At 47.2% G+C, this 13,054-nt stretch overlaps 1 protein-coding gene across 1 annotated transcript in view; it reads left to right on the forward strand.

The window, feature by feature from the left end:
- Positions 1–13,054, forward strand: part of lrp2a (low density lipoprotein receptor-related protein 2a) — a 522,167-nt gene that overhangs the window by 386,110 nt on the left and 123,003 nt on the right. The window contains exon 58 of the mRNA XM_070873618.1: positions 9,373–9,501. Within this exon, the coding sequence (XP_070729719.1) occupies positions 9,373–9,501 (129 nt within the window). The remainder of the gene's footprint in view (positions 1–9,372; positions 9,502–13,054) is intronic.

Genomic DNA, 13,054 nt, shown 5'->3' on the forward strand with positions numbered 1-13,054 from the left:
TATTGAGGGAGTGCAGCGAAGATTCACCAGACTTATTCCCGGGAAGGTGGGACTGACCTATCAAGAAAGACTGGATCAACTGGGCTTGTATTCACTGGAGTTCAGAAGAGTGAGAGGGGACCTCATAGAAACGTTTAAAATTCTGACGGGTTTGGACAGGTTGGATGCAGGAAGAATGTTCCCAATGTTGGGGAAGTCCAGAACCAGGGGTCACAGTCTAAGGATAAGGGGTAAGCCATTTAGGACAGAGATGAGGAGAAACTTCTTCACCCAGAGAGTGGTGAACCTGTGGAATTCTCTACCACAGAAAGTAGTTGAGGCCAATTCACTAAATATATTCAAAAGGGAGTTAGATGAAGTCCTTACTACTCGGGGGATCAAGGGGTATGGCGAGAAAGCAGGAAGGGGGTACTGAAGTTTCATGTTCAGCCATGAACTCATTGAATGGCGGTGCAGGCTAGAAGGGCTGAATGGCCTGCTCCTGCACCTATTTTCTATGTTTCTATATATAAAGGTAAGATGTGAATAGTGATTTTTTGGTGACTGAGGGAGTGGAAAGGAGTGCTGGGTAGGTGGAAGAAAGGTGAGAACTGTGATTTTTGAACGTTATCTGAGTGTAAGTCTAATACACGAATGATGCAGGAGTGTGCAACAAGAACAAAGAATTTCCTCCATGAGGAAGTGGAGAAACTAGTCACTGTCATTGAGGAGAAATGGCTGGAGCTGGATATCAGTAAGAGTGGTCCCACAAAAATTTCATCCAAGGAAATGAAAAGAGATGGAACCTAGTTGCAGAAGAATACTCCACAGTGGTGAATACCGCAAGATCTGGAAGTCAGTGCAAGAAGATATGGCAAGACATTGGTCAAGTAGTGAGTGTAAGTAATATCTTCATCTTTAAATGGAATTGTAATTGAAAATGTGACCATCTGTATATGTCCCACCCATCAGAAGCGCACCATGTGTGAAAAGTTATATTTTCATCTTTGCAGAAAAAATTGGCCCACAACAAAAGGGAAAGACTTAGAACAGGAGGAGGGCCATCAAATCTGCACCAACTATCACCCTTGGAACAGAGGGTTTCTGCCTTGCTGAGTCACACCTGCAGAAAAAGAATCAGCTCTGCACAAGCTGGACCCACACGCGAGGGTGAGGGTGAGTCATTAAAATGCATCGTCGCCCTTCAAGTCAACCTGCTGACTGGCCTGCTACACATCAGACTATTCATGCCACCCATCCAGCCCCCTCCTGCGCTGTTAACCATTTGACTGTTCTGTTGTATTTTGCAGAAGAAGAAGACACTCCTCAACATCCTGAAAATCCTGATGCGTGAGCTCCAGACCAAGGCGGGTGGGGGGAGGAGGGGCCCATGGAAATGTGTTCACGGGAGAATGCTGATCGCAATATGGATCAGTCCATAATACAGGGCATCACAATGCCAAAAACTTCCATGAGCTCCTCGGCGACATTCCATGGTTTTACACCTTCTGAGATTGCGGGTCCCAGTGGCGGAGGTGAAATGCATCTTGGAACACCCAGTGCCTCATTGTCCCAGCATGCGCCTTGCACTGGAGGGGTGCCACTAGGCAGACCAACGGCGAGGGGAAGGAGAATCCGACCAGTCTCTCCTGAGATGCAGCCTTCAGCAGATGTTAATCAGGTTCTGTCATTGAGTGAGGAGACCAATGCCCTTACAAGATCACTCATGGCGACCGTCAGTGGGTGCAGGGTGAGGTAGTGACACTGACGGGAGAAATATCAGAACTGAGGGCGGACATTTCAGAGGGTGTGCAAACGATGGCAGATGCCATGATGGAGCTAGCTTCTGCAATAAGGGCACAAAGGCCGGATACTCAAAAATGCCACTCCCACTTCAATCCACGCACCTGCCACCGGTGAGACCCAAGCTGGGCACCCAATCCCCCCCGCCCCCACCACCACCATCACCAACAGTATGAGAAAGTGCACTATCCCCGAGATGTGGGTGAGGGATGGGTGCAGCCTACTCTTTGCTGTTGTACATTCCGGTCTGGAGTAAAAATAAAACTGGGAAGGTGGCTCAACCGTGGCTAACAAGGGGAATTAAGGATAGTGTTAAATCCAAGGAAGAGGCATACAAATTAGCCAGAAAAAACTGCAAACCTGAGGACTGGGAGAAATTTAGAATTCAGCAGAGGAGGACAAAGGGTTTAATTAGGAGGGGGAAAATAGAGTAGGAAGCTTGCTGGGAACATAAAAACTGACTGCAAAAGCTTCGATAGATATGTGAAGAGAAAAAGATTAGTGAAGACAAGTGTAGGTCCCTTGCAGTCAGAATCAGGTGAATTTATAATGGGGAACAAAGAAATGGTAGACCAATTGAACAAATACTTTGGTTCTGTCTTCACAAAGGAACATAAGAACATAAGAATTAGGAACAGGAGTAGGCCATCTAGCCCCTCGAGCCTGCTCCGCCATTCAATAAGATCATGGCTGATCTGGTCGTGGACTCAGCTCCACTTACCCGCCCTCTCCCCGTAACCCTTAATTCCCTTATTGGTTAAAAATCTATCTATCTTTGACTTGAAAACATTCAATGAGCTAGCCTCAACTGCTTCCTTGGACAGAGAATTCCACAGATTCACAACCTTCTGGGAGAAGAAATTTTTTCTCAACTCGGTTTTAAATTGGCTCCTCCGTATTTTGAGGCTGTGCCCCCTAGTTCTAGTCTCCCCTACCAATGGAAACAATCTCTCTGCCTCTATCTTGTCGATCCCTTTCATGATTTTAAATGTTTCTATAAGATCACCCCTCATCCTTCTGAACTCCAAGGAGTAAAGACTCAGTCTACTCAATCTATCATCATAAGGTAACCCCCTCATTTCTGGAATCAGCCTAGTGAATCGTCTCTGTACCCCTTCCAAAGCTAGTATATCCTTCCTTAAGTAAGGTGACCAAAACTGCACGCAGTACTCCAGGTGCGGCCTTACCAATACCTTATACAGTTGCATCAAGACCTCCCTGCTTTTGTACTCCATCCCTCTCGCAATGAAGGCCAACATTCCATTTGCCTTCCTGATTACCTGCTGCACCTGCAAACTAACCTTTTTTGGGATTCATGCACAAGGAGCTCTTACATCCGGTCCAGGGTGTCCTTGGAGATGGAGCACGCGGTGTCCACCGGTACGCTCGCGGCCTTCCGCGAGAGGTGGGCACCGGAGGGACTGGAGTGCATCATCACGCCCGGCAACCAAATTTTAATTTGATTTTACGTTTTAAAGTTTAATTTGTTTTCATTGCCGGTGCTTTTAGTGTCCCCCTCCCCTTTTATAGGGGGCACTGGAAAAATTTGATTTTAGCGCCCCAAAAAAAAACAAAAAAAGGAAAAAAAAAAAAGGGGCCTTGAAAATGTCTGCTGTGTCACTCAGGCGGGTGGCATGGTTTTAATGTTTATGTTTATTTTCAGGTAAACTCAAAAGAGTTTCATGCACAAGGACCCCCAGGTCCCTCTGCACCACAGCATGTTGTAATTTCTCCCCATTCAAATAATATTCCCTTTTACTGTTTTTTTTTTCCCCAAGGTGGATGACCTCACACTTTCCGACATTGTATTCCATCTGCCAAACCTTAGCCCATTCGCTTAACCTATCCAAATCTCCTTGCAGTCTCTCTGAGTCCTCTACACAACCTGCTTTCCCACTAATCTTAGTGTCATCTGCAAATTTTGTTGCACTACACTCTGTCCCCTTTTCTAGGTCATCTATGTATATTGTAAACAGTTGTGGTCCCAGCACTAATCCCTGTGGCATACCACTAACCACTGATTTCCAACCGGTAAAGGACCCATTTATCCCGACTCTCTGCTTTCTGTTCGCCAGCCAATTCTCTATCCATGCTAATATATTTCCTCTGACTCCGCGTACCTTTATCTTCTGCAGTAACCTTTTGTGTGGCACCTTATCGAATGCCTTTTGGAAATCTAAATACACCATATCCATCGGTACACCTCTATCCACCATGCTCGTTATATCCTCAAAGAATTCCAGTAAGTTAGTTAAACATGATTTCCCCTTCATGAATCCATGTTGCGTCTGCTTGATTGCACTATTCCTATCTAGATGTCCCGCTATTTCTTCCTTAATGATAGTTTCAAGCATTTTCCCCACTACAGATGTTAAACTAACCGGCCTATAGTTACCTGCCTTTTGCCTGCCCCCTCTTTTAAACAGGCGTTACATTAGCTGCTTTCCAATCCGCTGGTACCTCCCCAGAATCCAGAGAATTTTGGTAGATTATAACGAATGCATCTGCTATAACTTCCGTCATCTCTTTTAATACCCTGGGATGCATTTCATCAGGACCAGGGGACTTGTCTACCTTCAGTCCCATTAGCCTGTCCAGCACTACCCCCCTAGTGATAGTGATTATCTCAAGGTCCTCCCTTCCCACATTCCTGTGGCCTGCAAATTTTGGCATGGTTTTTGTGTCTTCCACTGTGAAGACGGAAGCAAAATAATTGTTTAAGGTCTCAGCCATTTCCACATTTCCCATTATTAAATCCCCCTTTTCATCTTCTAAGGGACCAACATTTACTTTAGTCACTCTTTTCCGTTTTATATATCTGTAAAAGCTTTTACTATCTGTTTTTATGTTTTGCGCAAGTTTACCTTCGTAATCTATCTTCCCTTTCTTTATTGCTTTTTTAGTCCTTCTTTGCTGTTGCTTAAAATTTTCCCAATCCTCTAGTTTCCCACTAACCTTGGCCACCTTATACGCATTGGTCTTTGATTTGATACTTTCCTTTATTTCCTTGGTTATCCACAGCTGGTTATCCCTTCTCTTGCCGCCCTCCTTTTTCACTGGAATATATTTTTGTTGCGCTCTATGAAAGAGCTCCTTAAAAGTCCTCCACTGTTCCTCAATTGTGCCACCGTTTAGTCCTTGTTTCCAGTCTACTTTAGCCAACTCTGCCCTCATCCCACTATCGTCCCCTTTGTTTCAGCATAGTACGCTTACGGAAGACACAAATAAGCTTCCGGAAATACTAGGGGACCGAGGGTCTAGTGAGAAGGAGGAACTGAAGGAAAACCTTATTAGTCAGGAAATTGTGTTAGGGAAATTGATGGGATTGAAGGCTGATAAATCCCTAGGGCCTGATAGTCTGCATCCCAGAGTACTTAAGGAAGTGGTCCTAGAAATAGTGGATGCATTGGTGATCATTTTCCAGCAGTCTATCGGCTCTGGATCAGTTCCTATGGACTGGAGGGCTGCTAAAGTAACACCACTTTTTAAGAAAGGAGGGAGAGAGAAAACGGAATTATAGACCGGTTAGCCTGACATCGGTGGTGGGGAAAATGTTGGAATCAATTATTAAAGATGAAATAGCAACGCATTTGGAAAGCAGTGACAGGATCGGTCCAAATTAGCATGGATTTATGAAAGGGAAATCATGATTGACAAATCTTCTAGAATTTTTTGAGGATGTAACGAGTAGAGTGGACAAGGGAGAACCAGTGGATGTGGTGTATTTGGACTTTCAAAAGGCTTTTGACAAAGTCCCACACGAGAGATTGTTGTGCAAAATTAAAGAACATAGTATTGGGGGTAATGTATTGACGTGGATAGAGAACTGGTTGGTAAACAGGAAGTAGAGAGTCGGGATAAACGGGTCCTTTTCAAATGGCAGGCAGTGACTAGGGGGGTGCCACAGGGCTCAGTGCTGGGACCCCAGCTATTTACAATATACATCAATGATTTAGATGAAGGAATTGAGTGTAATATCTCCAAGTTTGCAGACAACACTAAGCTGGGTGGCGATGTGAGCTGTGAGGAGAATGCTAAGAGGCTGCAGGGTGACTCGGACAGGTTAGCTGAGTGGGCAAATGCATGGCAGATGCAGTATAATGTGGATAAATGTGAGGTTATCAACTTTGGTGGCAAAAACACGAAGGCAAAATATTATCTGAATAGCGGCAGATTAGGAAAAGGGGAGGTGCAACGAGACCTGGATGTCATGGTACATCAGTCATTGAAAGTTGACATGCAAGTCCAGCAGGCGGTGAAGAAAGCAAATGGCATGTTGGCCTTCATAGCTAGGGGATTTGAGTATAGGAGCAGGGAAGTCTTACTGAAGTTGTACAGGGCCTTGGTGAGGCCTCACCTGAAATATTGTGTTCAGTTTTGGTCTCCTAATCTGAGGAAGGACGTTCTTGCTATTGAGGGAGTGCAGCGAAGATTCACCAGACTGATTCCCGGGATGGCAGGATTGACATATGAGGAGAGACTGGATCGACTGGGCCTTTATTCACTGGAGTTTAGAAGGATGAGAGGGGATCTCATAGAACATATAAAATTCTGACGGGACTGGACAGGTTAGATGCAGGAAGAATGTTTCTGATGTTGGGGAAGTCTGGAACCAGGGGACATAGTCTAAGGATAAGGGGTAAGTCATTTAGGACTGAGATGAGGAGAAACTTCTTCACTCAGAGAACTGTTAACCTGTGGAATTCTCTACCACAGAAAGTTGTTGATGCCAGTTCGTTGGATATATTCAAGAGGGAGTTAGAATTGGCCCTTAAGACTAAAGGAATCAAGGGGTATGGAGAGAAAGCAGGAAAGGGGTACTGAGGTGAATGATCAGCCATGATCTTATTGAATGGTAGTGCAGGCTCGAATGGCCTACTCCTGCACCTAATTTCTATGGGCGCCGGAAAAAAAACGCGCGATTCTGGAGCGCCCTGCAGCTCCATGTCTGCTTGGCGTGGCGCCCAGGGGGGGCGGAGCCTACACTCGCTCCGATTTTGTAAGTGGGAGGGGGCGGGTACTATTTAAATTAGATTTTTCCCTGCCGACAACGCTGTGCGTGCGCATTGGAGCATTCGCACACGCGCAGTGTGAAGGAAACATTGGCACTCGGCCATTTTTGTAGTTCTTTGTAGCTGTTTAATTTTTGAACATTTTTTAATAAAAGCACATTGCCATCAGCACATCAGCACTGAGGCGTCTTGCAGCAGTGAGAAGGCTGCAGGAAGCCTCAGAAAGTTGAGGCAGCCGCTTCCCTCCTCCCCCCACCCACCCCCCCGTGGGAACGAAAGGCTGTTTTCCCCCCCCCCCCGCGGGAACGAACAGCTTCCTCCTCCCCCCCCCCCCGCGGGAACGAACGGCTGCTTCCTTCCCCCCCCCCCCCCCGCGGGGACAAACAGCTTCCTCCTCCCCCCCCCCCCCACCCCCGCAGCATTCTCCCTGGCTGAAGCACTTTCACACAGGTAGGAAGATGGTTTATTTAATCTTTTCTTTGCTTATAAATTTTTATTCAGGTTGGATTTATTTGTATAGTATTTGTATAAGTATAAATAAGGATTTATTGTAGAATTTAATGACTTCCCTTCCCCCCCCACCTCGTTCCGGACGCCTAATTTGTAACCTGCGCCTGATTTTTTAATGTGTAGAACAGGTTTTTTCAGTTCTACAAAATTCTTCACTTGCTCCATTCTAAGTTAGCTTGGAGTACATTTTCACTGTGGAAACTTTCAAATCAGGCGTCAGTGGCCGGACACGCCCCCTTTTGAAGAAAAAATTCTGTTCCAAAGTGGAACTGTTCTACCTGACTAGAACTGGAGAAAAAAAAATGTGGAGAATTGCGATTTCTAAGATAGTCCGTTCTCCACCAGTTGCTCCTAAAAATCAGGCGCAAATCATGTGGAAACTTGGCCCTATGTTTCTATGTTTCTGTGTTGCTGTTGGTACTGTTGTTGTCATTGAAGTGCATTGTAAAATATCCAATAAAAGATATTTTGCATTAAGACTGAATCATGTTCCATTGGCACCACACAACATTTAGGGAGAACTGTAAAAAGTAAAAATCCCTCACTCCTACAGTCATGTGTGCCTGCCGCCCCTAGCTCTGGCGGGAGGGCTAGGGGCGGCAGAGCTAGGGGCGGCAGGCACACATGACTGTTTAATCTGCAAGGGGGGTATCAATTGCGAGGGGGAGGGTGCAGATGGGCCAGCATGAATGCTCCTCCTGGTCTTCGAAAAATCTTTTACAGTCAGCAAGGTGGGACTGCTCTATTTTCAATACCTGATTTAGCTTTCATTTATTTTTGATGATGTTGTGCAGAAGATGTTGTGATGTTGTGAAGGTGTTTAGTGCTTTAGAATCCTCTAACTCACCTTCCCGCCGCCGCCCCCCCCCCCCCACCCATCTCTGGTTACCTGCCCTGATTTCTTAAATGTCGGTAAGGTTTTTCTGTGCCTACAAAAGTGGACACATACACTGGCCTAAGTTAGTTTGGAGTAACTTTTAGCTGGCCAAATTTGTTTCTATGGCCAAAAGAGGCATAAGTGGCTGGTCACACACCCTTTTTGGAGCGAAAAAATGAAACTAGAAAGAAACCTAATGAACTGACTTACACTGGAGCAAGTTAAATGGGGAAATTTGCGATTTTTAAGTTACTTCAAAAAAAGCTACTTACTCCAAAAAAACAGGGCAACTCCTGGGGAAATTTGAGCCCTTAATGTCCATTTTGAGGGCTAGGCCTCAATTTACATTTGATTGGAGTGGATGGGAAATCCAGCAGCTCCTCCACAAAGTTGAGCCAGAAGTTTAACCTGCAAGGGGGGGTATCAATTGCGAGGGGGAGGGTGCAGATGGGCCAGCATGAATGCTCCTCCTGGTCTTCGAAAAATCTTTTAAATACAAACAAATACTTACCAGGTCTTGGAGAGGGGTATGGAGAGAAAGCAGGAAAGTGGTACTGAGGCGAATGATCAGCCATGATCTTATTGAATGGTAGTGCAGGCTCGAAGGGCCGAATGGCCTACTCCTGCACCTAGTTTCTATGTTTCTGGTTCTGTTGGTATTGTTGTCGTTGAAGTGCATTGTAAAATATCCAATAAAAGATATTTTGTATTAAGACTGAATCATGTTCCATTAGGACCACACAACATTTAGGGAGAACTGTAAAAAGTAAAAATCCCTCACTCCTACAGTCATGTGTGCCTGCCGCCCCTAGTCCTGGTGGGAGGGCTAGCCAGTGCATTCTGCAGTTGGCAAGGTGGGACTGCTCTATTTTCAGTACCTGATTTAGCTTTCATTTATTTTTGATGGAGAGGCTTGCAGCGGTCCCTTTAAGAACAGTTGGTTGGGCTGCTCGATGTCTGGTACTTATGGGTATAGATGTAGTGCAGGCTCCACCTATTTGTACCTTAAAATTAGGGACTTATGTCTATCAGCTGGTCCTAATTAACAGGTATTAGAATTAGGCTGCCACTGGAAACAGGCGGGCACCTGGGCAGCCCATGCAAAAATATTCACAAGACTGACGGTGGTCGCATGTGATCAGTAAGTTGTAATAACTTGTCTCTTCTCATACTGATGATTTCTTATTTCAGATGGGGCTGACTATTCCTGTGATAACTACACCGAGTTTGCCTGTAAAACAAACTACCGTTGTATTCCTAAGTGGGCTGTATGCAATGGCTATGATGACTGCCGGGACAACAGTGATGAGCAAAACTGTGGTATGTAAGGAAATATGGGACATCAAACCCCTTCAGTTAATCACATTTGATGTGCTATGTCAGTTGTTACGTTGGTGAAGGTGGCAGCCATCCTGTACCAAAAATGTCTCGCAAACATCGGTGAGGTGAATGACCATTTAATCTGTTTTTGGTGCTATTGGTTTCGGAGAAATATTGATTAAATAATGTCCTGAGATTTTTAATATCTTTGTGAATAGGCAGATAAGATGTCAGTTTAACATTTGATGGTTGGCACCTCCAGCACACTCTCAGCTCTACACTGGAGCCTAGATTATGTGTTAAAGACATGGGCCCTGGACATACTTGAGCCTACAATCCGGCACTAATGCAAGATTGGGCATGGTGGGATCGTCTTCTGCTGGGATGAGGTTCCCTCATTAATTGTCAATGGTGGGCGCCCACACCATTAGGGGCACAACTTGGGTGCCCACCCTATAAAACATACCAGAAGGTGTCCAGGACGGGTTGGGGCCAGGATATTGGAGCATCCAGCAGATACAGCTTTCTCGCTATGTTCTGCATTTGAAAAATTAACATTTACATTTATTCTGGAATTCCCACAAATTAGTTTCAATTTTCAGTGAACACAACTGTATTTTGCGTAGTTCTGATTTTCTTAAAAGCATCTGGAAAAGATTTTAATGCCTACAATTTAAAAATAATAAAATGCAGGGTGCGACAATGTCACTGCACATTGGAACACCAACTTATCGTACCAAGGGTGGTGTGATAGAATTTGGGCCTTTGAGTTCCTGATCCTGTGTAGATCTGTTGAACATCTGCATGGGTTAGGGGAGAAAGAAAAGGAGAGGGGCTCTTCCTAACTTGGCTCCGTCAGGATGAAAGTGGATCATTGGCAGCAGAAAGTGGAATGTAGTCTGGCAGCAGATTTCCCATTCTCTTCGATGCCCGGAAAAGTTCTTATCATCTGTATGTTTCCAGCCAGTGCATTTTCCTCCATTACCTCAATGGCTCATTCAATACTTGGGGGCCAATTTTCATCGATGTTCTGCCCACGGCCGCTGAGGTTCCGCCAGAAATGGCTGTTTTCTGGAACTGCCCATCTTCCGCCGAGGTTCCGCCCGGTGGAAGATTGGTGGGGAAGGGTTCTGCCCACATTGCAGCGTCCCACCCTCCCATGCCAGATGTCTGTTAATCGCCATTTTGATCACTTTTCGTGGATTCCCGCCAACCTGCCGCCCACCAGAAGGACCGCTCTGGGAAAGCAGGTCTGAGCTGGGCGGCAGTGGGCCAGCAATCGCACATTGGGCAGCAATGGAATCGGGCACATCGGGCGGGAGGGAGGGACGGAGGCAGGCAACAGTGTCATCGGGCAGCAATCGCACATCGGGTGGGAGGGAGGGAGAGAGCGAGAGAGAGAGATGGAGTGCAATAGGGCAGCTCTGGCACATAAGGTGGGAGGGAGTGCTGGTAGCCATCACAACACAGCAGCCAGTCGGATTCTGCACCATATCAGTGGGACTGCTGGAAAGAAGTTAGGTCAATGTTGCATTACTTTCTTGCTGATGGTGATGTTTAAATTGGATGTGATAAAACCGACTGAAATGTGTCTAAGCTAATGGAGGCATTTTTGTTGCACCTTGTTGAAAGTCCTTCATTGAGCAGGCCAATGGAGAAGGGAAAATTATTATGAGTGACTGAAAAGTGTTCAGCATCTCACATTTTGTACATCCAAACTCATTCATTAATTATCTCGCACAATGTACTGCAATGTAACTGATGACCATGTCATCTCGGGTGGCACTCCTCTATGTTTGGACTCGCAAAAAGAGGGTTGAAGTGCAAGCCTTAAGGTTTGCCCTGCAACTTGGTAAACTAGAGTAATTGAATGGCAGCCTTCCTGCATTCATTGTCGTCTTGAGATGGCCTGATGACAGGACCCATTATACACTGCAGTCAGATGTGGATGGGAAGATATTCCTGATGAAGCAGATGACCAGAGGGACAGATGTATGGTTGGTGCAACGCACCACACACATGACATTAAAATAACACACGCACAAACAGAGGATCAACAATGTGAATGTATTTATAAGTGCACAATGACAAAGGTTACATAATATTATCACACATATTTACATTTAGACAAGGAAGCAACACCCACCCCTCTACCCGGCACCATCACCTTTCTTCCCGCTCACCCCCCCACCTTGCAGCCATGCTCGATTTCCTCTTCCTCCTCACATCTACACGATGGAGTGGCCCTCCCTAGCCCCTCACTGCCTCTGGTTCAGGAGGTTGTGCAGGAGGGCAGCACGATGTGTGTAGACATGTGCGTCTCGGTGAGAACGTAGGGCGCGGGACCGAAGACGCCGGGATCTCCTGCTCCGCCGCATCTGTCTGCCTTGAGGGTGTGAAGTCGGGGACTTGCACCACGCGTGCAGAAGCCATCTCCTGCCTTATGGCCTCAATGCTTTCTGATGTGTGCTCCAACACTGTGAGGGGGCACTCCATCCTTTGATCGTGCTGCTGGGTAAATGTGGCCATGCTGGCAGTTATCCCAGCCATGGTCTGCTGCAGCTCGTGACCTACCTCCATGCCGGTGGTTGATAGTTGGACCATATCAATAGAACGAGCTGTGCTGCATCTGCAGGTGGTTGCTAGATGCTGCTGGGTGCTGGGGCCTTGCTTCCCTTTGCGCTTGCTTGAGTGGAGTCTGTTGGAAACCCCAGGAAATCTGAGCCCGACGCCGAGGTTCTGCGGACACTTGGCTGACTTGGCAGAGGGCTTATGTCAGGCGCTTCCGGATTCTCCAGGTGAAAGGGCACAAATATTGGCCCTCCTCCCTCCTCTCTCTCCTCTTCTTCCTGGCCCTGGTTGGCAGAGGTGGGAACGATGGATATGGGTGATGTGGGCTGGGGGTGCAGGAAGGATCTGGTGTCCTCGGGTGTGGAGAACCTCAGGGTGGGAGTTGCTGGGGTGTCACGGCATCTGTGAAGGCCAGAGGTCGATGGTCTCTCCAGATCCGTGGTGTCTCTCTCTCTCTCTCTCTCTCTCTCTCTCCCTCCTCTCTCTCTCCTTCTCTGCTCTTTCTTCTCCTCTATCTCCTCTCTTCTCTGTATCCTCTCTCTCCCCCTCCCCTCCCTCCCTCCCTCCCCTCCTCCTCCCTCCCCTCCTCCTCCCTCCCCTCCTCCCCCCCTCCCTCCCTCCTCTCCCCTCCCCTCCCTCTCCCCTCCCCTCCCTCTCCCCTCCTCTCTGCTTCCCCCTCCCCTCCCCCCCTCCCCTCCTCCCTGCTTCCCCCTCCCCCCCCTCCCCTCCTCTCTGCTTCCCCCTCCCCTCCCCTCCCCTCCCCTCCCCTCCCCTCCCCTCCCCTCCCTCCCCTCCCCTCCCCTCCCCTCCTCTCCCCTCCTCTCTGCTTCTCTCTCCCCTCTCTCTCTCTCTCCCCTCTCTCTCTCCCCCTCTCTCTCCTCCTCTCTCTCTCTGCTTCTCTCTCCCCTCTCTCTCTCTCTCCCTCTCTCTCTCTCTCCCCCTCTCCTCTCTCTCTCCCCTCTCTCTCCCTTCTCTCTCTCCC

Source organism: Pristiophorus japonicus, chromosome 3, assembly GCF_044704955.1.
Source record: "Pristiophorus japonicus isolate sPriJap1 chromosome 3, sPriJap1.hap1, whole genome shotgun sequence".
Classification (NCBI taxonomy): domain Eukaryota; kingdom Metazoa; phylum Chordata; class Chondrichthyes; family Pristiophoridae; genus Pristiophorus; species Pristiophorus japonicus.